This window comes from Protopterus annectens, chromosome 1.part1 (genome assembly GCF_019279795.1).
Source record: "Protopterus annectens isolate FY-2018-M chromosome 1.part1, PAN1.0, whole genome shotgun sequence".
NCBI classification, from domain to species: domain Eukaryota; kingdom Metazoa; phylum Chordata; order Ceratodontiformes; family Protopteridae; genus Protopterus; species Protopterus annectens.
Genome location: NC_056726.1, coordinates 1,350,552,382 through 1,350,580,099, shown reverse-complemented (window position 1 = coordinate 1,350,580,099; position 27,718 = coordinate 1,350,552,382). Strand labels below are relative to the sequence as shown.

The 27,718-nt window shown below is 40.5% G+C and overlaps 1 protein-coding gene across 1 annotated transcript in view; it reads right to left on the bottom strand.

The window, feature by feature from the left end:
* LOC122810421 (elongation factor 2) overlaps positions 1 to 27,718 on the bottom strand; it is an 825,928-nt gene that overhangs the window by 24,955 nt on the left and 773,255 nt on the right. The window contains exon 14 of the mRNA XM_044082035.1: positions 20,232 to 20,364. Within this exon, the coding sequence (XP_043937970.1) occupies positions 20,232 to 20,364 (133 nt within the window). The remainder of the gene's footprint in view (positions 1 to 20,231; positions 20,365 to 27,718) is intronic.

Here is a 27,718-nt window from a genome sequence, read left to right as displayed (position 1 = left end):
CTCATCCTACTTGCTGATCACATTCACTGATTTGGCTTGGCAGGAGCAGTGTTACTCAATGTGTTGTATTTTGCTGAAATCAATGTAAAATGATCATTGCTCTCATTTATGCGCTTATGCATGCATGTGCTGAGTAACAATACTATGGCTGACTACCAGAGGTGTAGCTAGCTATTCCTGTGCCTTATGCTATCCCCTCATCTGGTGACCCCACTCAATGTTAAGTTGAGGAGGAAAACATTTCCACTCCTCAGACTTGACTACACTTGTAGCAAGCAGCTGCTATAGTTTATGCCACATACAGAGTGCTACTATTCTTCAGTTCTGAGCACATCGGAATACCGGCATCTGAATGCCAGTAATGCACTGGAAACACAGAGTGCATAGCCCTTCAGTTCTGACTGCAAATGCAATACCACACATTGAAAAAAGATTGGGATCTGCTGACTGTACTCCCTAAACAGTTTGCACCCAGGGAGTCTGCCCCTTCTCCCCTCCCTAGCCATACCTGTACTAATTACTATGTGTTTTTTAAAAAAATGATTGCTTTCGTTATTAGGTTTTTTAAAATACTCTGTCAGACATCTGAGGTATATACACAGTCAACATAATGGCTATAATTGCTGGGTATGTGGACATTCTGTGTATAATTGTGACTTACCTTGTTGTATTGCTGTTAGACAATCACAGACCTGTCTTGGCAGGATCACTGTATTGTATTTTTCTGAAATTCATGTACAATGATCATGGTTCTGATTTGTGTATGTGTGTGTTGGGGTGGTGCTGCAGTGTATCTAAATAAAAAGTTGGCCATACTTTATTTTATTTATCATCACATTTGCATTTCAGACATGTACAAAATAACTGATTATCTTTGGTGGCCTGGGTGGAACATGTATGAAAGCAACTTATAATCTGCACAATGGATGAGTAGCATTGCCATGTCACAGTGCTGGGTTATCTGGATGAGTTATTTTCTGTGGTTATATCAGTGTGGAGTCTGCATGCCTTCACTGTCTCTTTTTTACCTGGGTGCTGTGCTTTCCTCCAACATTCCAAAGACCTGCTGTAGATGAAATGGCATTTTTCCACATTAACTCTAACTGTGTAGGGTGGCACAGTGCTGAAAGGAGAGACATTATTGCTCACATCACAAGGTTCTCTGGTTCAGGTCTTGGTTGTGTCATCTTCTGTCCAGAGTCTGCATGTCCCTCCTGTGTTCATGTGCATTTTCTCCAGCTACTCTGATTTCACTTACATCCCAAAGGCATGAGGCAGCTGGATTGGCAAAATGTGCATAGCTACTGTGTGTAGGTGCTTGCGTGATGTTTATGTAATACACAAGAAAGGCCTGGAAACTACTCTCGTTCCCTACTTGCCATATCTGGGGTTGCTGTCTAAGATGAATGCTACTTCACTGACAACACTAGATGGATAGGTAGAAACGTGTGTATTGTGAATGTATGTTTGTTTGCACATCTATCTTGTGACAGACCTGATGCACTGTGAATGTACGTTTGTGTGCACATCTGTCTTGATAGACTTGACTTGTTATATGCAGTGTATGTGCCTGTGTGAGAAAAATTTCAATGGCGCATCTTGTGATAGACCTAGCTTGTCAAGGATAATGTTTATATGTGTGTATATTTGTGAAAAAATATCACCAGTTTTAACTGTAGATGCACACACTCTCAAGGAAAACACATACATAACTGTTCTGGGACCAGTTTAAAAAAAACAAAATGAAGGAGATTTATTAAGTAATTACATTTTCAAAACAAGGCTCCCTATTGAAATGTTGCAAAATAAAAAAAAAAAGAGGAGATGTGTGTGGGAGATGAGTTTGGTGTACCATTTCTTTAATTTTCCTCACAATCAAACCTCAGAGGTTATTCCAAGCAGTTGCTATAGTTTGTCTATAGAAAGTGGACTGTCTAGGAACAACAGGTTAGAATATATTACTAGAATCCTTATTCCTTATTTTTTTACTTTCTTCATAATTAAGTATCATACATGTGTCCTGGTGTCTACATTTTGGGGGTAGGGGTAATAAGGCATGCTGTGTGTATACATACGACAGCAACAAGCCATTTGTTCTTTCATTTTAGGCTTGGCCTGAAATCACAGGTGTACATAACTGTGGTTGCTTTGTGAAGAAAGGTGTATATGACTCTGACCATTTCTTCTTTCATGTTCATTCCAAACGAACAAGAGGGTTACACTGAAGGTGACTATCTTTTTTTTTTCTGTAGGATATGGTTTACATATCCTCAAAGGGTTCCTATTAGATCATCGAAGACGCATAATTTCAAATGCGTCTTCACCGTACTTAAAATAACGAAAAATGAAAACAGCGAAGGGGAAAACAAGCGATTTCTTTCCCTAGGAAAGAAATCACTTGACCACCTCCAGTAGTTTGCTGTTTTGTAAACTGTACTGCGATCTGATCTCGGAGTTGGTACATTTAGCTGGGTGTGTGTGTGGGGCACAGCCCCCCCACGCTGGGGGGTGTGGGGCCAAAGCCCCCCACTTTGTTTTGTGTGCAGTGATACATATATTTTTTTGGACAAGCGATTTCTTTCCCAGGGAAAGAAATCGCTCATATGTAGTTTCTCTGTTTTCAGTTTTCGTTTTTATGGGTTCGATGAAGACGGATTCGAAGTACTGCATCTTCGACGTTATGATACAAACCCATCCTCACAAGCATTTATCTTCTCAGTTTATTGGGAACTACTGACCAGTTGCTGTGTGTTACTTGCCATGTCCTGTTTATAAGTCATGGAGCTATCCATCTTATCAAGAGTACATCTATACCTAGTTCTAATTTATTGATCAGTGTTTTGTGTATGACCCTGTCAAATGCTCTAGTTAAATCTACATAAATTACTTCACAACATGAATTTTCCTTCATAGTTGCTATAATATTGTTATGGAACATCATGTTACAGGTGGAAACACATCTATTTTCATAGGTTCATAGGTTGGTACTAGGCTATCGACCCTTGGGCCCATACAAGCCTAGCCATAACAATTCCCTGGCTATTTCTTCCCACACTATTTACTTCCCTGGACCCCTGTCTAACAGGGCGACTGACGTGATCCCCGGGGTGAATTTCCTTTCTCCCATCCAATCATCAAGGTTCCTTTTGAAGAGGGCCAAAGAGGCGCTCTGCTTGACATGTATGGGCAGTCTATTCCAGAGTCTGGGGAGTCACTGGGTCAGGAACCTATCCCTCTAGCATGTTTTGTTTATTGTGATGACAAGATTTAGATCTCTGGAGCATGTGGCTCTGAGGGATTCGGATTTCTTTAAGTGGAGCATGTCCAACAGCTCTGGGTTTGACATGGCCTTGTATGTTAAGCAGAGATTGCCTCAGAATAGACGATATGCGACTGAGTATAGCTGGAGTTTTTTTAAGGTAGTCAGCATAGGGCATCTGCTTTAGGCCTGTGATTCTTTTAGTGAGGTATTTCTGCGGCCTTTCCAGTTGTTGCAGATGTCTTGAGGGGTACATACCAAATGGGGCGTTGTATTCTATGATGGGTCTAATGAGGGATGAGTACAGTGGGACAATGACCTCCTTTTTTCTGGATGAAAAGCCCTTAATGATGAGGTGTGCCACATAGAAGGATTTCCTGACTGTTGTGGCGATGTGGTTATTGAAGGTGAGACCACTGTCCACCTGTGTCCCTAAGTCTCTTATCACACTTTCGGTGATTAGTGTACTGCCACCTATGTGATAATTCATGGGTACATGTTTTTTCCCAAAGGGGATAACTATACATTTCTTGGCATTGAACTTGAGCCCATGGCTTTGGCACCAAGCATCTGTTTCTGTAAGGCCCTTTTGTAGAGTATCCACATAATTTGGGGATTCAGTAATGGCTCCCAGTTTGCAGTCATCTGCGAACTTTGTTAGCCAGAGTCCCTTAATGTTGGCCTGTACTTCAGAGAAGTAGATGCCAAACAAGAGAGGACCCAGGACTGAACCCTGAGGTACTCCACTTGTCACGTGTCTGGAGATGGATTTGGAGTCAGCTACTTTTACAGTGTGGGTTCTGTCAGTAAGCCAGTTGGCAACCCATCGAGTGACGTAGGGATTAATGCCCAGCTTAGTAAGTTTATCTATGATTCCAGAGTGAGGGATGGTGTCAAAGGCCTTGGCGAGGTCCAGATAGGCTGTGTGGACTGCCTTACTCTCGTCCATGGCTCTGGAGACTGATTCGAAGAAGTCAATAAGGTTCAGGAGACAAGATCGGCCCTTCACGAACCCAAGCTGGGTGGGGTCCAGTGTTTTAAGGTTGACAATGTCTTTGTTTATAAGTTCCATGATAATACGTTCCATGGCCTTGCAGATCAGGCTCGTCAGACTGATGGGGCGGTAGTTCCCGGTATCCAAGGTGGATCCTCCCTTGTGGAGTGGGATAACTGTAGCTGTGCTCCACTCAGTGGGCACGAAGCCTGAGGTGAGGGTATGATTAAACATGACACATAGGTGAGGTGCCAGTTCATTTTGTAGTTCATGTAGTACACAGCCCGGGATGTCATCTGGTCCCATGGATACTGTATTCTTAGCTTTGGAGAGTGCGTTTTTTACCTGTGTGTCCGTTATTATCGGAATTTGGCAATCTTCCAGTATTGAGATGGGCCATTCAGGGGGTCAGAAGGGTTGAAGTTGGCACTGAATCGATCTGCCAGGATATTGGCAATATTCATGGGATCAGTACATTTAATGCCATTCTGTTGTAGCTCAGAGCAGATCTGAGCATTGCCATTTAGATTCTTGACATAGTTATAGAATGCCTTGTGGTTGTCTTTGGAATCTTTGGCAATTTTATTTTCGTAACTAGCTTTGGAGGATTTTATGAGGAAACTCAGCTTCTTACTGAGGCTGGTAAGGGAGTTTTTTACATGGGATTTTCCTCTTTTCTGCAACAGTTTTTTTCCTTTTGTTGTAAAGTTTGTTTATAGCAGGAGACCACCAGATTGGCTTCCCTTTTTTGGAGGAGAGCATCTTGGTTCTATTTGGGATGGCACGATTCATGCAAGAGTGGATGTGCTTATACAGTGCCTTACTGTAGGACTCAACAGTCGAACTTTCAGTTCCCGTCTGCATGGGTGTCATGAAGTTTGTAACTTCTGACTTGAATAGCATGAAGTTGGCCTTGGAGAAGTTTTTTTAAGGAGGTTTCCTTACTGGGGGGTGGGGGTAAGATGTGGATGTTAAGTGTGATTAGCTTATGGTCTGACTTGACCAACGAGTTGGTGACCATAGGTGTGGAGCATTGCTTTCCCATGTTGGTAATGACCAGGTCTAGGATATTGGAGCCCCTGGTGGGACTATGGATTAGTTGATCCATGGCATTGGAATTTATGAATTCCAAGAACCGTTGGGCAAAGGTGTTGGTGCATGAGTAGTTTTCCCAGTTAATGGCAAGGTAGTTGAAATCACCCAGTACTGGGGTGTTTGGTTGTATATTAATATTTTCCAGTATATTTACAAAGGTGTAGTGAGAATCTTGGGGCATGGTGGGGTATCTGTAACAAGCTACAATTTGGATTGCAGTTTTAACTACTGTTAGTTGCACCTGGAGAATTTCAGATGCATTGTGTTGGGCAACTAACCTGGTGGTGTGAACATCCTTGATGAATATGGACACTCCTCCACCTTTAGTGTTTCGATCCTGGTTTGGTAGCCAAAAAGTGTGGTAAGAGTTGTAGCCTGGTATTGCAGGGGTGCTCTCTGGAGCCTTGAACCAGGTCTCAGTTACTGCACAGATATCGATGTTCTCCACTTTTAGGAGTGCCTCGAGAGAGTGCATTTTGAAGTTTAGACTTCTAGCATTGAGTAGCATTACCTTAAGATTTTGCATGCTTGTACCTGTTACGGTGGTGTTTTTGTCCTTTGAACTTTGCCTAAAAAAGGCACTATAGGAGTGGCAAGAGCCTTAGCCAGTAACCTGAATCCCAGGGGCAACAGGTGCAGACCATCTCTGGCAAAGCATCATGGTCTGTCAATCATGTCGTCCCAGGCAGACAGATACTGGATCCCCTTTGAATGACACCAGAAGCTTAGCCAATTGTTGAAGTCAATCATTTTGTCCTTATATTGTGGTATAATTCTGGGCGAAGGCAGGATGCTACTCAGGGCTAGGGTCATACCTGCCTGGGCCATATGATCCGAGAGCTCTTCCATGTCTCTTTTCATGCAGTCCAGGGAGGTACATCTCAAGTCATTCACTCCAACATGGACAATGACAGAGTCATATTTGTACTTGTTGTGGAGTGACTTGAGTGCATGAGTTATGTGGCGGATCCTGGCACCCGACAGGCAGCTCACTGTAATTTTCTCCTTGTTCAGCCTAGTGAGTGGGACATCAGTGTGCCTGACTATAGAGTCACCTATGACTAAAGTGTTAGGTACGTTGTCTTGCCTTAGGGGCTGTTGCTTGGTGGCACACTGGTGTTGTGAGCTATGTGACACTTTGGTTGTGATTGGTGTTTGTTTGCGTTTCAGCTTCGGAGGTCCTTGTTGCTTGGGCAGGTTACAGTTAAGGGTCTCCGCATATGTGAATTTAGTGTTGCTGTGTGTGGGTGTTGGTGGTGTGAGTTTAGAAGGGCTATTTGTTGCTTGAGGTGTAGTGCGGGTGTTAACCTTCTCCTCTTGACTGTCTAGCACAATCTTGGATGGAGAGAGCATTGCTTCCAGTTTGGCTATGTAAGTGCATCTCTCACAGGTTGTAGTGTTGGGTGGTAGGAGGAGAGGGTTGTCTGTCTACATGAGGCAATTGCTGCATTGCCCCAGTATGCCCAGATTCACCAGGTGGACAGGAGAAATCAACGGAAGCTGACCCTTGGACATGTCTGGCTTGGTGCTTTTTTTTTTTTAAGTGCAGGAGCTGTTTTTGCTTACCTTAGCAAGGTACTTTGCAATTACAGGCTGTTTAGTGCCTATGATTAATTTCTCCTTATTAATAAGGAGAGTTGAGTGCTTGTATCAGTTTAAGGCTTCCTAGTGCTTTCCAGCAGGTATTAGAGCAAGTGCTAGTCACAGGAATGCTTAAAGGTAAGATGAAAAAAAATGGTTTATCCTAAACACTGCAGTGTGCACTACAGAAGTTATATTGAAAGTACGTAACTTAAGTTTTACTTGTCTAAAAAGTTAAGTTTTAGTGGAGAGTCACTATTTTTAAAACAGCAAGATAGATTGAAAGGGGGTGATCACTTTTGTATTCCGGTACTATGGAATAGAGTAGAATGGCCAATAAATTTAACATATGCATGCTGATATATAGTTTCAAGTCCCATCCTATCCAATTCTGACAATAACTTATCCAATATTACCGTCTCCATTATTTTTCCACAACATGAAAGTAGACTTAAGGGTCTATACGACTCTGGGTTTGTACTACTCCCCTTTCCCTTGAAGATGTGTTTAATAAGCTCATGTCTCTAATCTTGAGGAATCTCCTCATATTTATATGACCAAGTGAATAACAGCTATAACAGTAACCTAAGTTCTTACTGAAGTGTTCTCAGGATATTATTATTACTAATTCCATCTTCTCCCTGTGCTTTGTTTGGATCCAGTTTGCACAGTTCTTTTTCAATATTATCTAATTTGAATTCAGTATCTGAGGTTGACTGGATGTCACTAGGATAACTATATCAACCCCTTTGTGGAGCCAAACTGCTTTACATAAGACTGTTTAAATATATCTATAATCTGTTGTGTCTGAGAATAAATTTTAGAATTTGCAGACAGTTTATCAATTTGTATTTCTTTACTCCTTCCACATCTTATGTATCTATAAGAAGGTTTCATATTATGCTCTATACCTTTATATACATTTCCTTCAAATTTTGCTTGATCTTGTCTCACACTGTGCTTAATTTGTTTGTCCATCTTTTTTATTTCAGTTTTCAAAACTGTAGTTCGACCTCTCTTCCATTAATATGTCTCACCTTAATCAGGTATCTTGTTCTAATGGAAATATACCCCCTGAAGTTGTATGCCTAGATCCTGATGTTAAACATTGTTTTTGATTTTTTGCACTCAAACAATATCTCTTTCAAAAATGTCCACATTCTATCTGCAGTTTTCCCACTGAACACATTACTCCAGTTAGTTTTACATAGTGACTGTCTTGCTTCCATATAATCTGTAATTACCCTTCTGTGCATTGGTTTAGATTTCAGTTTGTCAAAATTATCTAGCAACAAATTATCCTTTACAACCCCATGATCACTGCATATTAACAGCAGTAAAACTTGAATAATTTCCTTACTAATTTTGTTGAATCAATATTATTCCAGTCTGTTTCTGGTAAATTTTAGTCCCCAGTTAATAATCTTCTCTCTTGTGCTTCATGCAAGAAATGTATGAATTCCTCTAGGTCATGTGCACTTGACTTTGGTGGTCTATACATTCCAACAATTGATATATGTTCCATGGTTGTCTTTATTATCACAGTTACTTCTTCTTTCGGCTTTTTCCGTTTAGGGATCGCCACAGCAGATCACCTGTCTGCTTGTGATTGGCAGTGGAGTTTTATGGTGTCGAGTTGCCAGCCCAGCGCCCAACCTTCCACAGAAGTCACACACACGCACTCACGCCTAGGGCCAATTTAGAGTGTCCAATCCACCTACAGCATGTCTGTGGGATGTGGGAGGAAACCGGAGCACCCAGAGAAAACCCACGCGACCACAGGGAGGACATGAAGACTCCATGCAGAAGGCACCCCAGCCAAGGATCGAACCAGAGAACATCTTGCTGCAAGGCGGCAACGCTAACGGCTGCAACACCGCAGCCGCCTTTTATTATCACAGTTACTTTCTACATTATTTTCCACAACATGAAAGTAGACTTAGGGGTCTATATAAATATAGTATTGGTTTTATCACTGAACATGCAATAATCACAGGTCTGATAACTATCTCTAATCCCTATCATAGCACCTCCACCTGTTTTTTGTTAGAATGTCTCTTACAGTAAAGTATCTATACCCTTATAGAACTGGTTTCCAGTCATTGTTCTTTAACTATATTTCACAAACAACAACAATATCAATCTTGTGAGAACGCAGCAAATTTTCCAATGAAAAATGTATTATGAATCCGCTTATTTATTATTTATTTGCTTTTGTTAACCAGTAAAGTCCACTGGGCTGGCATGAGCCCATTTTCAGTGGAGGCCAGTAGAGAAAACCTTGAAAACAATGTAAATAATAAAGAATTTGTTTATAGAGTTAATAGCAGTTAACAATATGCAAGAGTAATAACACCATTTAACGATATACAAGAGTAACAATATAACAGTCAGAAATAACACAGTAACATAGACAATGTATGGCTATATTTTATGGAAGACTTGGATGCTTGGCAAGGTATTCAATAGAACAGTCAGATTATGATAATGTACACATACACAATTGTTTATACATCATGTGAGGCAGGATGAGGCACACTGTGTTGTAATTAAGGGTGAGTACTCAATAGAGAGAGTGAAGAAGAGTATGGAGAGGGAGAGTGAAGAAGGGTATGGGTATCTGAGAGACGAGTCAAGTCAGGAATCAGGTTACTGAGGAATTGGGAATAGTGCAAGGGCATAGTCATTGAGAGGAGAGATGTTGGTGAAGTGATTTTTTGAATGATGGGGCATTATTTATAGTCCGGAGAGAAGGTGGAAGGGCATTCCAGAGTTTAGCTACAGTGAAAGAGTAAAGGTATTGGCCTGCAGGGAGTTTAAGTCTCTTAACTTGGATAAGTGATTGATTTTCAGATCTTAGAGGTTGGTTTGGTTGATAAAGAGTCAGAAGTGAAGCAAGGGCTGGACATTTGGAGGAATTATAGATGAATTTGTGTGCTGTAGATAGTTGAATGTATGTGAGGTGTTGTGGGAGTTCTAGCCAATTCAGGGATTGTAATGGTTGACAGTGATGGGAAGAATGTTTTGCTCTGGTCACGAATTTAGCAATTTTGTTATAGTAGCTCTCCATTTTAGTTTTTAATGAGGATTGGATGTTTGTCAGAATTGGGGCACCATAGAGAAGGGAAGGTAGGAGAAAAGTTTGGGCGAATGCTTGTCTAGTAGAGTAGTTTAAAAAGTGTTTATGTCGGTAGAGGGTACCAAGTGTTTGGTGCGTTTTTTGATGGTGTTGTGGATGTGTTGGTCAAAGGTTAAGTTGTCATCTAAGGTTATGCCAAGTAACTTGGTATGGGAAACTACCTCTAAGGCAGTTTTGTTAGAGGAGAAAATTATGAATTCAGATTTATTAATAGTGGCACTTTTTTGGGTGTAAAGAGCAAGAGTTTGGTTTTATTTGGGTTGAGGGCAAGGTGATTATTTGTCATCCAGGTTTCGGTAATGGAGAAAGCATTCTGGGTGATTATCAGAAGTTCGGTTTCAGAGTTACCAGAGCAGATAATAGTAGAATCGTCTGTGTATTGAACTACAGATGCATGAGTGAGAGTGGAGTGAAAGTCGTTAATAAAAATACTGAACAGGAGGGGGCCTAAGATGGATCCTTGGGGAACTCCTGTGGAAGTAGTGAGAAAACGATAGAGTTAACCATTTGGTGGATTGTTGTCTGTTTGTGAAGTAACTGGTAAACCAGTTAAGGATGCGTGTGGACAAGCGTAGGTGTGAGCCTAGCATTAACAACTATCAGAGATGCATCAAATGTTATCTGTGAAATGTTACATTTTTGACCTGACAAAAATCCTAGTGTTTGCCAAATATTGCAAAATCTGTTGTAAAAATTCTTCTTCCCTGATCTTGACAAATGCACGCCATCCTGTCTGAACACTTGTGCCCAAAAGTAGGTTTGGATACGCTACACATTTTCATGTTTAACATTTCTTCCATGTAGGTATTTACCCAAAAATTCTTTTCATTCACAGTGACCTGACTATCCTTTCGATATGTGATTTCGGAAAAATGTCCTACCACCAGTACAAGCTATACTACCTAAGATGGCTGTATGTTCCCTACTAACAGTCAGAGGGTCCTTGCGGATGAGATTATTTGTACCGATATGAATAAAAACAGATCTGTACTTCCTTACATTAAGGTGTTCCGTGGCTTGTCTCACATCTTCTATTTTTGCTCCTGGCAAGCATAACACTATTCCATGTTCATTATCTTCTCTGCAAATGTAAGTATCAGTTCCTCTAATAAATGAATCTCAAATTATCTCCAATTACAAGAATACATGTGTGTGTGTGTGTGTGTGTGTGTGTGTGTGTGTGTGTGTGTGTATTGTGATACAGGTACCTGGCTTTGCAGAGAATGTTGGTACATGTATGCTTGGCTAACAAAATCAGTGCGTCTTGTGACAGTCCTGTTTTTCAGGGACAGTGTCTGTGGAAAAAAATGATTTTTATCTATGGACATATGTTTTATTGCAAGGCACATTCCTAATTCTACTGTGTACAGTAAAGACAGCTAGTCATTATCTTTCAAAAATAAGGCACATGATATATTACAGAACAACCAGACCCTTACACATTTTGAGGGCCTAGCAGCCCTCATATCACAAGCTTAGCAGCGACCTCTGCCATGAACCTTATCAAGTCTAAAACTGGCCCTACTCAGGGGTGTGCACAGAGTGTACATGTAGCTTGTGTGTGTGTGTTTGTGTTGGGGTCGGGGCAGAATTTCTTTAACTTTCCTCGCATACCTTACAGCTGTGCACAGAAGGTCATTATAGTTTGCCTAAGGACTGTATACTGTTTAGCAGCAACAAGTTGGAATATATTACTGTGATTGTTATTAATTTCAATTTCTTGACAGTCAAACATCAGATGGGTATACTGGTGGCTTATCTTTCGAGGGTAGAGGTAAACAGGCATGCTTTATTATGTATGTCTACGAGTAACAGACTGAAATATGTTGATGTATTGTAGTTGTTCTATTAATGTTGTCCCATTCTGAAATGAGAGTGGTACACAGAAAGTGGCTGCGTTCTGGAGGAAGGGGTGAGATGACATGATGCATAGCTATATATATATATATATATATATATATATATATATATATATATATATATATATATATATATATATATATATATATGTCAGACAGAAGCCACTTGAAATATATTACTGTGGTCATGTGTACCTTCAACTCAATTTAACACCAAAGGAATACACAGAAGCTTGCAATCTTTATTAAGAAGTGTTAAGTTAGGCACTATTCCCAAATACGATTTATGTACCCTTGCAAGCAGCTGTCTTCTCAGTTTATTGTGAACTGCTATTTTGTCAGACACAACTTATTTCTTCCTTTCTTGAAAAAATAATGAATAATAAAAAATATATGACTGCATTTCTTTCCTTGCTCATAGTTTTTGTTAAGACTAGAATTGGATCAAAAAGCTAGGTAAAAAACTAAAACACATCTCAGAGCATCTATAATGCCATGGTTTCTGGGGGCTTGGTGGGCCCTAGATCCATGGCTTAATTTAATTATTTACTCCACAATTATTACACTGCACTGCTGGCCTCTTTTTAAATTCTCCAAATCTTTTGGGTTTCCAAAACCATGGCAGGAATGGACGCCATTCCTAAATCAAAGTTCATGAAATTAGTATTGTTTCAGTCTTTGATGTCAGCCAAAAGTGCTCTCCGCAGCACCCGCAATGTGCCCAATAATGACTCTCTCTGCAATTCGTATGGCATTACATGGATTGGTATCAGCTAAATATGACTGTAGATTCTTTTTTATAAGAACCGTTGCCCCTACTACTATTGGAACTGTCTGGGTATCTTTCTTCCATATTGCTCTCATTTCTGCCTGTAGATCATGGTGTTTTCATGACTTTGTGTCTCTCCGTACACAACAAACTGTAGTCACTGGGTGTGGCAATTTCAATGCTCAATGCTACTTTTGTTTTCTTTTCATGGAACACTACATCTGGTTTTCTAGCATCTATCTATTGAACACATGGGTGATTCCATGTGATATAAACTTCATTGTTTTCTATGATGCTTTGTGGCTCATTTTTCCAGTGTTTTTCAGAGACTTCAAAACCATAATGTTTGCACAATCCCCAGTGCAACAATCTTGCCACATTATTATGCCTTTCAGTATACAGTCCTTCTGCCATTAGTAATTCACACCTAGCAACGAGGTGTGCAACTGTTTCCAATTTCGTTTTACAAAACCTACATTTGTCTGTTTCTCCCACATGTTCAATGGACTTTGTAAATCAGTGTGTATGTATCCCACTATCTTGGGCAGTTGGTATTAACCTTTCATCTCTTGGTTTGAATTTGCCTCTCTTTAACCACTTCTGTGTTCATTTCTGATCAACTTCTAGAAGTTTTCTATACTTGCAACTGTATTTATGCATCTTCCACATTTCTTGCCTTCTCATCTGGTCCTTCACCTTATATACTTTCTTTTGTTTTTTGGGACATTCAGTTACTGCCTGATTTTTATCTACTTCTAGTTTGATTTACATTTCTGCTTGATGCCGATATGTTTCTACTAGATTAAGCAGAGAAGTCATCTTAGATTTATTCTCCTCATGTTTCAAAACTTTCACTACATTTGGATCTTGTGAGGTCAGCAGATATGTGTGGAGTCCCACGATTGTATATCTATATATATAATCAATTTCAAGGAGGCCTATCCCTCCTTCGGAAAGGGGGAATATATAATCTTGATATAAACTGATTTTTTATAAATCATTTGGTGAGCACGAAGAATCCTTCTTGTTTTCCTATCTAATCTATCATTCAAGTTTTGGGGCCAGTCAATCACTCCAAAACTATAAATTAGGACAGGAAGAGCAAACTGATTTACAGCTTGGATTTTATTCCTAGATGTCAATGCTGTTTTCAGGATTAATTTAAGTCTTCTAAAGTATTCCTTACTAAGTTTTATTCACATTTGTTCATTTTTTATTGTTGGTCCTTCATCAATTTCCAAATATTTATATACTTCCTCTTGCTCAAGTTCTTTTATATCATATTTTTGTCCCAAACTGATGTTTTCCTGGTGCTGCAGTTTTTCCGCTTTAAAAGTTGCTTTTGCACATTTATCAAGACTAAATGACAATCCTATATCATCTGAAAAAGTTTTGACAACCTGCAGTTGTGCTTTCAGTTCCTCGTCTGATGAGCTATACAGTTTTAAATCATCAACAAAGGGAAGATGAGAAGTACTTACACTGTTGTTTTCTAGGAGCCAAATTATAGCCATGGCCTAAGGTGTTAAGTAAACAGCTTAATGGGTTACGGGGAAGCCAGAATAGCAACGGTGACAGAGAATCACCCTGGAATATCCCTCTTTAAATTTTTATCCCTGGGTAATAATTTGTCCTTTATCATGGCTTAATTGCAAAGTGGTCTGCCACTGTTTTATGGTCACTGTAATGTAGTCGATCAGTGCAGGTGTATCTTATACATTTTTAAGCAATCTTTTTATCCATGAATGTGGGATACTATCAAATGTGTTTTTTTAGTCAATCCATGCCATATGTAGATTCTTTCCCTTTTACTTCTACTGTCATAATTGAGTTTTCTTCTAAATGACTATAAACTCTGTTAGCATCAATTCCTGTGTATAGTTTATACGTCGTCGGAAGGCAAGTTATTGTTCTATAATTTTTAGGGTAGCTTGCAGGTTCACTCTTAAGTAGGAGCATTGTTTTTCCTGAAAGCCAAGTTGGTGTCTGTTTAGGGTGCACATATAAATAGTTCTTACTCATGGCTAAATCTTCATGCAAAGATGTTAATACTTTTAACCAAAAGTTAGGTACTGCATCTGGGCCTGGGGTTTTCCATTTAGAGGCTTTTTTAACTTTGTTTCCATCTCTCTGGTTGTTACTTCATCCCATTTCATATCTTGTACCTTTAAACTTCTTAGTCTTTCTTTTACTTATTCTATCCATTTAACATCTTTGTTATGTTCATAGGTTGGTACTAGGCTATCGGCCCTAGGGCCTATACAAGCCTAGCCATAACAATTCCCTGGATATTTCTTCCCACAATATTTACTTCCCTGGAACTCTGTCTAGCAAGGTGACTGACATGATCCCCAGGGTGAATTTCCTATCTCCCATCCAATTGTCAAGGTTCCTTTTGAAGAGGGCCAAGGAGGCACTCTCCTTGACATGTATGGGCAATCTATTTTACAGTATGGGGAGTCTCTGGGTCAGGAACCTATCCCTCCAACATGTTTTGTTCATCGTGATGACAAGGTTTAGATCCCTGGAGCATGTAGCTCTGAGGGATTGGGATTTCTTTAAGTGGCGCATGTTCAACAGCTCAGGGTTTGACATGACCTTGTACGTTAAGCAGAGATCGCCTCTGAGTAGACGATATGCCACAGAGTATAGGTGGAGTTTTTTTTTAGATGGTCAGTATAGGGCATCTGCTTTAGGCCTGTGATTCTTTTAGTGAGGTATTTCTGCGGCCTTTCCAGCTGTTGCAGATGTCTTGTGAGGTACATACCAAATGGGACGTTGTACTCTATAATGGGTCTAATGAGGGATGAGTACAGTGGGACAATGACCTCCTTTTTTCTGGATGAAAAGCCCTTAGTGATGAGGTGTGCCACATAGAAGGATTAACTGACTGTTGTAACGATGTGGTTATCGAAGGTGAGATCACTATCCACCTGTGTCTCTAAGTGTCTCATCACACTTTCGGTGTTTAGTGTACTGCCACCTATGTGGTAATTCATGGGTACATGTTTTTTCTCAAAGGGGATAACTATACATTTCTTGGGATTAAGCTTGAGCCCATGGCTCTGGCACCAAGCATCTGTTTCTGTAAGGCTCTTTTGTAGAATATCCACATTATTTGGGGATTCAATAATGGCTCCCATTTTGCAGTCATCTGCGAACTTTGTTAGCCAGAGTCCCTTAGTGTTGGCCTGTACTTCAGAGAAGCAGATGCCAAACAAGAGCGGTCCCAGGACTGAGCCCTGAGGTACTCCACTTGTCACTTGTCAGGATCTTCATAGATACTTCTCCGGAATGTATCTTTTTTTTTGGCTGTCTTTCAATCTTTTTTACCTCGTTTCCCAATTCTCTATAAAACCTTTTTGTGTCATCAATAAATTATTTATTTTGTACTTTTCCTTTATATTTATCTGCGTATCTTCTAAGTTTTTCTGCCTGTGCTGAAATTTTTAGTTTATTTGTGATAGTGCATGACAGATCCTGGTCTGTTCTAATACTGCGCATTGCTTTTATCATATCTATCTTTCTTAGTATTTTTTTTTTATCTAGTTCCTCTTCTACAGTCTTCTAATAGTGACATTTCTTCTGCTGGCCCTCTTTTTAATTTCTCCAAATCTTTTGGGTTTCTAATACCATGACGGGAATGGACCACAATCCTAAGTCAAAGTACAATTAAAGTTCATGAAATTAGTATTGATTTACTCTTTGATGTCAGCCAAAAGTGCTCTTCGCAGCACCTGCAATGATACTTCTCCAAAATGCAGCTATTTCTTCTTTTTTTAGCAGTCTTTCAATTCCTTTTATCTTGTTTCCCAATTCTCTATAAAACTTTTTTGGGTGATCACTAAATTGCTTATTTTGTACTTTTCCTTTATATTTATCTGTGTATCTTCTATGTTTTTCCACAAATTAAATAAAACATTTCAGCACATTTCATCTGCTGGCCAGTTAGGGTATGTTTATGTTTTGTTAGGATGCAGAAAAAGCAAAGCTGAAAAGTAAGACTGATTTTCTTTCCTTAGCAATGACTTTTGTTCAGGGCATTTCAGGATCAAAATGTTGGAAAAACCTCTAACATAAACCTCAGAACATCTAGAACTCAAATGTCTTCTAGAGGCCTAGCAGCCTCCATGCCTCTAGCGTAATTCATTTAATTTCCTTCAAAAGTAATATACTGCAAACTCACACAGTTACAGGATTTTGGAAGGATGTAGAAAAAGATGAAGAGTAAGACTAAATAGGAGGAAAGGGTAAAAAAAAACAGTAATCTGGATGATGTGAGGGGCACCAAGATTGGGGGGAAATGAAGGATGGGGTGAAATGGTGTGTGTGTGTGTGTGTGTGTGTGTGTGTGTAAAGTAGCAGTGGACAGTGTGTGGGTAGTACTGCCATGGAGCCCTTCCTCTAGGGTGTTACTTCACCTAAGGCTGGCACTGGATCTCATAGCAACACATGCCATGATGCACATTACTTTATATTTATATGAAGTAACTATATTCAGGCTAACTCAAAATGGGCAGAGGAGGAAACACTCTCCAACCTTCTTTATCTCTTTCTTTGGGAAGATACATATCTGTTCTCATTACTATAACAACCAAGGTATAAACCCAGAAAGAGGAAGTTGTGCAACCTGTAGTGAGAGACCGGGGTCTATGACTTTTTGTTGAATGGGTATTCAGCGAATACCCATTTGTCGAACACCTAATTATCAAAGTCACGTTTCAACGAATAGTGGCTTTTAATTACAGCAGCTGGCCAACCGAGCAACCGCAAAAAAACAAAACAAAATTTAAAACCTGCCAAGGTGGGGGCGGGGGGGCTATGCTCCCATACCCCCACACACCCTAACTAAATACACCAATTCCGAGATTGCACTACTGTGGGGAAAAGGGTAAATACCCAATAACAGCCAACCACGTCCTTTCCCTGGGAAAGTTTTCACTGAAATTGTCATTTGCTTAATTGAGCTTTCGCTTAATTGGGTTTGCGATTCTCTCAATTAAGCATTCGACAAACTGAAGTAGACCCAAGAGACCTGGGTACACGGATTGACAACAATCTCACATTTGACAATCATGTACAGGCAGTGGTCAGAAAAGCATTATACTTGGTTCATCTCATAAGTAAAAGGATTGCATCCAGAAAAAAAGGAGGTTATTACCTCTCTATACTGCTCCCCCATTAAGCCAATAATTGAGTACAATGCCCCATTTGGTATGTACCTCTCCAAATACCTGCACCAACTATAAAGGCCACAGGAATACCTCACAAAGAGAATCCATGGCATCCAACATCTGTCCTATGTGGACAGGTTCAAATCGCTATCACTCTGCTCAGTATTATACAGATTGCTCAGAGGTGATCTGTGTCTCGCCTACAAGGCAATCTCAGACCCTGCACTACTAGAGATGCGCCATATCACTAAATCTGACTCCTCGAGCATTACCCAGTCAAAAGGCTTAAATCTAATACGTGAGATTAACAAAACCTGGAGAGATTGATTTATCTCTCAGAGGCTGCCCCGTCTCTGGAATAGACCCCCCCCATGCATGTCAAAGTATGTCACTGACCCTCTTCAAGTGCAACCTTGATGAGTAGATGGGAAACCACAAACTTGTCCCAGGGGTGCCACCTGTGTTTCCCTCACTGACAGGGGCGACAGGTGCTGATTGAGGTTTCATTTTTGTGGATAAACTCTTGGCTAGGCTTGTAAGGGCCCCAGGGCCATTAGCCTAGTAATCTCCTATGATCTTATGATAATGAAAGAGACACATAATATTCTAGAAAGGTGGACGAATTCTAGTGCAGTGTGTTGGACTGAAATATACCAAGGCATTAAATCATACTCTTATGCCTCAGCTCAGCATGACTGATGTTTCTGTATATGATACAGCTTCCAAACACACTTCTGAAAGACAAGAAACCTTATATATCTTTGACTATATCTCACTCTCCATGATGAATACGGCATGTAAAGGAAAAGAAAACTCGTGTGATTGCATATGCCCCTCTTCTCTTTGTTTGAGTACTGGATCTTCAGTGCACTTCTCTGGTTTGATCTGGAAAGCTCTGTTTGTTTATCTTCTTCTAGTTTATGAAATATATTCATAACCATTAAACATGGGGTGGGGGTGAGCCCAGCCCCATGGCCCAGAAAGTAAAGGCCTGACTTCCACTCACAGCCAGAATTCAGTTAGTGGCTCAAGCACTCGAAGAGTTAGGTGGGTGTGGGATTCTGTGACTTATGTCAGCACTCTCACCCTGGAGGGAGAGACAGGAGTGTGGGTGCAAGCTCTGTCACACTTCCACAGTTAATTCCTGGTGGAGACTGGAGATGCTGGGGGAGGTGTTGCCATGTTGCCTACAAGGGGGAAGGACATTAGTGAAGTCATATGCCAAACTAGGTTACAAGGGAAAAAAATCTCCCACAGTAGCACTACGATGTTCCTTCCTTACCAGCCCTGATCATGGCTGGAGGAAGTCTGTGGAGGACAGGTGTTTCAGTAAACCTGGTGGATCAACACAGTCACTGGAAGCAGATGATGGTCAGCTGTGGGGAAACCAAAAACAGGGAAAATGTCCATGGTGTTTCAGGAGAAAATGAAGAGCAACGTGTGCAAGAATATAAATGATAACCACTATTAAGTGACAGTAGGGTTAAATGGTCATAGAACAGGTTGAACTAGGAACACAGTCTAGCAGGTAGAAATAATCAAGCAAAAACTACAAAGAAAAGCAATCTTGGTCTTCATTATGACATAATTATAAAGCTCAAGATTTATTAAATGAGAACAAACAGATAAAGATAAATGAACAGCAGTCTTAGTCTTCTTTCCAATCTGACACAGAAATGAACAATATGCAAACCATTACAATAAACATAGTTTGAATTTTCAACTGCACAAAACAACTGTACACACACCACATTTTCTGATTCCTAATTGAATCAACTTTTTAAGGCTTCCATCATGAGCAACAATGACTTCACAGTCCCTTAAGGACCCTTTCATCACTCCCACATCTAACAAAGCCAGCAGTGCAGAAGACAGTCACAGGCTGAGTAGCCATCATTTGCAGATGACTGAGTATTTTCTACCCTGCCACATCGTCTGTGATGGCTAACAAACTCCTGACAAGGAAGAACTTGCAACACCAGACTAGTCAGTGCATAGTTTGACGCACCAAATCTTGAGTCACAGTGCTATTTACTGCTTGGCAGACATAACTTTTGCCTATCAAGTCTTCTACTACAGATATCACCTGACTTCTACTATGTAGTGCTCAAACCGATGGATTAGCTACCTCCTTCCCAGCGGACATTGGTTGCTTACTTCCTTCTCCCTTTCCAGGCTGGCCAGATCCTCTGCCATCTGAGCATGCTAGTCAGATCTGAGTTACTAGCAATGTACTCATGCTACAACCCTCTGTATCATAAAGATGATACTTCATTTTGTCAGTTTTTCCTAGGTGTGCTGAGTGACAGTAATTCCATACTTAAGGGAGAGTACAATGAAATGAGAGTATACAAATCTTACCAAAAGATTCATTTACAGGTAGATAGGCTTTTACAATAAACATTGGAGTTCCTGAAACTTGGGATTCTTCAAAGACGATGCCACGTTTCCTGTTGAGTACACCATAAATGCCACCCACGACTTGTTCTGGGCACTACAAGACAAACACAGAAGGACAATAATGTGCAGTGTTTCATAACTAAAAAGTGCATAATCTTCTTAGTATAAAGGAATTACAACATATTTTGTTTTATTGTTCTGATTTAACTGAAAAGCGCATAATCTTCTTAGTATAAAGGAATTACAAGATACTTTGTTTTATTGTTCTGATTTACCACACATCTGCAGACATTCTAGGCATGACTGGGTAGAACACAACAGCATTAGTCAATAATACTATTGCAATCAACAAACATCACTCAATCAAACAATAAATAAACAAATAATAATGACAACGAAACTGAAGGAACTTGGTGCCAAACAATTCAGGGTGAATACACAGGAATGTTGAGAAACATCCCTTTTTGACATCTGTTTTATCACATCATATCTCTGAACTGCTATAAACTGGCATTCTTTAAGACCAGACTTGAGGATGAATACAGTTTTAGCAATACTACTCTCCTTTGCTCGTTGACTTATCTCTTCATTTGGACCCCGAATGAAAATTCACTCATGGGGTGGCACCCATGTCCCTTATGGACAGGGTCAGTCTTTGAAAGACTCAAAGGCATAGGCAAAAACCTAAGCCATCCTCTAGTTCTTAGGGATTGAAAACTGGGTAAAGTTTGGGTAATAATGGCTATGCTTGTAAGGGCTCTTGAGCCGTTAACCTAGTAATCTCCTATGAACCTTCCAATAGAACAAAGTGGTTTAGGATTACCACATCTAAAAGGATATTTTAGAGTTACACAATTAAGCCTCATATACATAACACAAGCAGAAAGTTATAATTCAGAGTGGAAAGAGATGATGATAAATCAGGCGGGAAATTCAAGAAATAAAGAGTGGTAGTTTGAATGCAGATCCTTAAGGAGAATAACCACAGCCATATAGAATATTATATTCATAAAATAGCAGAAAGTTTTCTAAGACCTAAGCCAGCACTAGAATGGAGAAAGGAGATTCTGCTGACATGAATGACTGCAAGTAGGGGTACAGAGAATTGCCAAGAGGGGGGCTGGAATTTACTGGAAAAATAGTTGCAAAGGAACCAAGATTTCAGGTGCAAATAACTAGAGAGGGAAAGGAAACAGAATGGGAAGAGGCCAAAAAGACATTTGGACTGCAGGCTAGAAATTGTCTTCCATACTAGGGATTGATATCAGAGTATGCAAGGAGAAAGGGATAGAGGAATCATAAGTTAAAGATTTGCGCTGGTAAGTTTTTAGTTGAATCTAGAAAAGAGTCCTGCTAAAAAAGGGGATAATTAACAGGGCATATGAAGGCTGGAGCACCTTCTGTGTGGTGTCTGCATGTCCTCCCCGTGGTCGAGTGGTGTTCGAAAGGCATGCGTGAATGGGCATGCCTTCGTTGAAGGTTGGGTGTTGGGCTGGCACCTCGGCACCGTAAAAATCGACTGCCAATCATTAGCGGACTGGAGTTCCGCTGTGGCGACCCCTAACCGGGAAAAGCCGAAAGAAAACAAACATACAATATTGCCAGATAACTATAAGAATCAATCAGAGGAGATTAGAAAAGACAGGGAAGAGAGAATGGATAAGCATTTTACAAGGGAACAATGGAAGGATATATGTATGGCTTCCAAGTACATAACAAAGCCTAGAAGGTTTGCTTGGAAATGTTTGCATATGTATTTTTATACCCCAAGCAGACTCCATTTTCATCAGGTAGATGACAAATGTTGGAAGTGTGATGGGAAAGAAAAAGGTAAATGGAAACATGTTTTGGGAGAGTAATGAGTTGGCAGACTTTAAAATTTCCCTACAGAGTACTCTGTCAGAAATACTGGGCGAGCAAATGTGTGTGTGACTAAGGAAATTATTCTTTTGATCTGGGACACAGGATCTGAATTGTCTGGACATACTAAGGCCTTGTTAAGTTTACTTCTGTTGGCTACCAAACAAGCAATTACTAGAAAATGGTAATCAAAATCTAAATTGAGTATATCTCAAGTACTGAATATTGTAACAGAGATAAAATAACTGGAAGTGGGATCTTTAGAAAAGGGTAGGAGCAAATTACATAGCAAAAATGGAAACTGTGGGACCAATAAATGCAATAATGTTTTGGGGGAGAAGTGAGGTTTAAGGGAAGGCAGGAATTGTGAAACGTATGCAATGTTCGATTGTTGATAGTTACACAAAAGAATATATGTGATGTATGTTTGTAAGTGGGAGCATATTAATATGGTTTGTTTTCTTTTACATAAGAGTATATTTGCCTATGTCTTAAGTGATAATTAAAAAAAAAAAAAGAATCATTAGCAACTCTTGGATGTTTCTTTTCCTTCTCCTACAGATTGCTTCTGTGTGATTTTTGTAGCTGATGTAGTCCAATACACTTCATTTTATTTTGTGCTTACCAATCTGAAAGAGCATATAGGACACCTTCCACCTGACCAAACCATCTGTCAGCTCAAGCTGAGCTAACTAAAAAGACAGATGTGGGTGCCAAGCCCTTCAGAGCTTTCATGCCAATAGACAGAGGGAGGCTAGGCTCTGAAAGGACAATGCTAGGAACAACAAAAATTAATATCCACACCCTGGCAAAAACAGCAAACCAGAAAACATGGGGGATGGACAGAGGGAGTGGCTACTGCAGCAGTGATCTACAGTTATGGTAAGTTTATTTACACAGCTGTATTAACGTTCACCATATTGATCACTGCTGCAGGAACATTAGTTGTATGTGTAAATTACTGTAGCTTAATATATTTGGGAGGTGGAAGAAGAAGGGTCCGGGGGCCCTGGAAGCCCCTGAAGAATGGTCCTAGCAAAGCATGATCTAGACTTAAATCAAGCTTCTAATGCTTTGTAAAAGTATGTACAGAGGACCAAGATGATGCTTCTAGAATACTTCTAGAATCCAATCCTTTCAAAAAGCCATAGATGAAGCCATGGCCCTGGCAGAGTGTGCCTTGACCCTTCCTGGAATAGTTTTATTGTAGTGAGTAAAACAAAATATAATATCCTTGGACAACCATTTGAAAATAGTTGGCTTTCATATAGGCTGTCCCTTCCTCTTACCTAAACAAGAAATGAAAAACTGTTCCAAAGATAAGAAAGATTTATTTCTGCCAAGAGTTGTTTGTGGACATCAAAAGTATGCAGTATCCTTTCTCCCTTATATTTAGTTTCAGGAAAGAAAACGGGGAGTTGGATATTTTTTTCTTAAACTTAGATACCACTTTAGGCATAAAAAAGGGATTAGGTGTCAAAGAAACTTGGACTCTGTGGAAAATGATATAAGGTTAACTCTCCAAAAGAGCCTGCAACTCGGATATCCTTCTTTCAGTGGTCACAGCAATCAGTAAAACTGTTTTCAATATTAATAACCTCAATTCAGTCAGGTTAGCTGGATCAAATGGAGTAAGTATTAGCTTCCCTAACACAAAATTAAGATCCCAAGGAGGAATCAATGGTTTTCTTGGAGCCCTCTTATGCAAAACCTGTTTCAAATACAACTTGACAGAATGCATTGCAAGAAGAGGCTCTATGGCCAGACATGCTGTAATGACCAATAAATGAACCTTGATACAGGAGTAAGAAAGGCCATAAGATAGTAACTCACAAAAATACTGTAAAACCAGAGAACAACAAGCACTGAATGGATGCTAGTCATCCTGTTAGCATCAACTAGAAAAACTTCCATTTACAAACATATGATATTCTATTATCAGGTTTTCCTGTCTCCATTAGTACCTGCTACAAGTCTTCAGTAAACAGTTGCCTAAAGGAATTAATACCCTATTATCCAGGCAGTGAAATTAAGTTGATTGGGGTAGGGGGTGTATCAAACACCATTGTTCCTGTGTGAGAAAATCTATTCTGTGAGGAAACTAGTGGTAACTGCCCCTGGCCATTTCCAAAAAAAAGGTAGAATAACTGTTGCTTGGGCCAGAAGGAAGTCACCACAATGATCTTAGGGAATTAATTCCAAATCTTCATAAGTATCCTGGATATCAGTGGAAAGGGTGGAAAAGCATACAGGAACATTTCTGTCCAATGAAAACAAAAGGCTTCTATCTTTCTGGCCTTCTTGCATGGATTCCTGCAGCAGTCCTGAAAAGGTCCTTGAGATTTTCTGAACCACATTTTCTTACCACAGCACTGATTCCAGAGAAAGGTCTTTGCAGGGTAGAGAAACGGATTCTAACAGCAGACAAGGTCATTCCATCTTGCCCACTGCAGCAAAGTGTGTCCTTCACTGTGGACCCAAATATGGAAAATCCATCAAAAGGAGCACTGATGAATGAGGATTTAAAGGGTTCCACAAGACCACACAGTGTCATCCAGGCATGTCTCCTTATGGCTATGCCTGAACCAGCGTCCCACAAGGAACCTTCAGAAGCGTGACATATTAACCTCATGTACATGTTGGATATAGATTATAGTGTGGCCAGTTGGGAGGAATAAGTTTCTCTTCCTCTGCCAACATGGACCCTGGGGTAGACTTCAAGAGTTCCTGGATCAAGTCCCTCTGTAATCTAGTAAAATGTGCCAGGCAGTTGTGCGACCAAAGGGCAAAGTTCGCCGAAGCGTATCTTTGGCTAGTTCCTTTTTGGTGGCTGGCACCACAGCAACAGCACCTACAGGAATACCCTTACTCCAGTACCACCTGTCTTTGGGGCTCCTAAAATCTTGTCCAGACGGCAAGGGATAGGCTCCACAAAAACCAGTTCCTTCCAAACCTGACAGGAGACAAGATCTATGAGGTCATCTTCCAGGAGGGGTAAACCAAGATGTATATGGGCCAGACCCAAAGGCTTGCAGGAACACTGACTCCTCTTGGGAAGGGCTTTAGGAGGACCAGCCACCTTTCTGGCACAGGATTTCTATAATATCTCTGAAGCAGACTTCCTCAGGTGGGAACCTAGGGGACCCTTCCCCCTCATCAAAATCAGTGTCATTGGGTAAAGATTCCTGACTGGAATCTAAGTGTCTCCTCTTGCACTTTCTCTTCCTGTGTACCTCTTTGCTGGGGTGTTCTGGAGAGGAATCGGAAGAGATGGGGAATTGCTGAACAGGAACTGTCTAGAAGATATTACAGTCTGGCTGTCCCTGGGGAGAAGGGTGATGGGACTTATAGCTTAAATCCATTGGGGGTAATGGGAATAGGATTGGAGGAAGTGAGACTAAAAGATTCTCTGGGACAAGAGAACACCCTTTCCACTACCTCAAAGGCAGTGTGTCCAGGAGAGGCAGAAATATAAAGATATATGCAGGGCTTTTCACCCCCGGGCTCTGGCGGACAGGAGAAGCAAACTCATTTTAAAGGGTTTGCTTCCTCCTTCCACCACCTCTGGGGTTTCTTCCACATCAGGGGCTCAACCCCCCAGCTGAGAAGCCCAAGGATTCCCGGGAGTCCAGGAGGCTGTATCCCACGTGGTCCTCTACGGAACCTCCATGGAAAAAAAATCTAGATCTTCAGAACTGACGCAATCAGCTCCGAGCTTCCTTACCTCTACTTCTTCTCTGCCCTGTGCCTTCTCTGTGGCTATGGGGCCGAGTGGCACCTCATCTCCGACTCCAAGGCTATCAGATATTTCCATATCTGGATGACTGGCTCCTGACCTCCTCAACCAGGCATCTACTTCTTCAAGCCAGGGATTACTTCCTCAATCTAGCTTCTACACTGGGCATAACTATAAACTTGAAGTCAGATCTGGAACCAGTTCAAACCATAGATTTTTATAGGGACATGTCTAGACACAATAATGGTTCACGTTTACCTTACATTGGACAGGGTGGTAAGTCTGAGATTCCATGTCAGCCAGATCTTGACTGTTCCAAAACCCCTGGCCTCCAATTCTATGACTTTTAGGCTCCATGGCAGCAACCATAACTCTTCTTCCAATGGCATGCTTCCACATGCATATTCTGCAGTGGCTCCTAGCAGTACAATGGTCTCTTGTCAGAAATCCCTTGACCCTTCCCATCAGCCTGTTTCATGTGTGCAAAGATTCTCTCCTTTGGTGGCTCCATTCTCTGGAGATTACCCAAGGACGACCGTTTGTTTTCCCCTCCACCACCACGTTGACCATGGACACCTCCCAGTTCAGGTGGGGAGGGCACTGTCTGGGCCGGACGGTCCTACAGGTTACTAGAAAAAAGTGGACAACATTAGATAAAGAATTTATGTTCTTACCATAACGTTCCATCTGTGTTGTTCAGCTTCATTACATTAACCTTCCCCCTTTCCAAAAGATGATTCGGGAAGCATAGTAGATGTTACCAGGAATTTTATTCATTCGGTTGAGTTCCTTATGTTCTGTTAGTGTGAGATCTGTTTTTATTTTGATCTTCTTACCTTGTATTATAGTTAATACTTTAGGGACACTATGTTCTTGTTGGCAAACTTGATCTGAGGTAACGTGGGGAAGTGGGCCATTATGGGTTGGTAGAATCAAGTTTGGAGTCTTGAGCTGGAAGAAAGTGTCTGGTAGGTTCTGAAAGTCAGAACCGAATTCCCAAAGTTAATGGCATGAAGTTGGACTACACAGATGGAACGTTCTGGTAAGAACTTAACTTTTTCTGGTAGTAACTTAAATGTTAAAAAAAAATGTTACTTTGCAGTTTAGAACTGATGAACTGGAAGAAGATGATGTTAAAAAATGCATGCAGAGTGTCTGTGAAACCGCTGACAATATTGTGAAAGTTAGGGACAAGATGAACTCACTGAATGGAGGGCAGAGGTTAGAAGCTGATCTGAAATATGAAAAAAAAAGGAAAAAAACATGGTGAAACACTTCCCAACATTTGCCAAGTGTTATTTTTGTAGCTGGTCATAGACGGACATTAAGATATGCTGTGTGGGGAATTTAATGAGTGTGACAAGGTACAATGTAACCAATGAGGGGAGAAAGGATATACAGCAAGAAGGTGTGTGTCTGAATGCATGTTATGTACAAAAAGTGATATTTTTGAATGTATTAACAGCAAAAAGTAAATAATGAAAAAGGGAAGAAAACATACATGAGGAAGGACAATAAGAGGTGGGGAGAGGATAAAAAAGGTGAAAAAGAAACTGTAGAAGAAAACAAAATATGCAGGGGAAAACGAGGAGAGAGAGTGCATGCAAGAAGACAGAGCAGGGAAATGGATTGATACCAATAATTTTTTGAAGTTCTAGCCAGTGAAAAATCTGATTCTGAGGAGCAAGGATTATTTGTACATAAACACAAGAAACAAATATTTAGCTGGGGAATGAGCAAAAATAAAAAAAATGTATGTACTCACCATAATGTTCCATTTCTGTCTATTTTCATTTTTCCTGAACCAATGGTTTTGAATCTGAGACTCGGATCCGACTCAGCTGCCTCTATC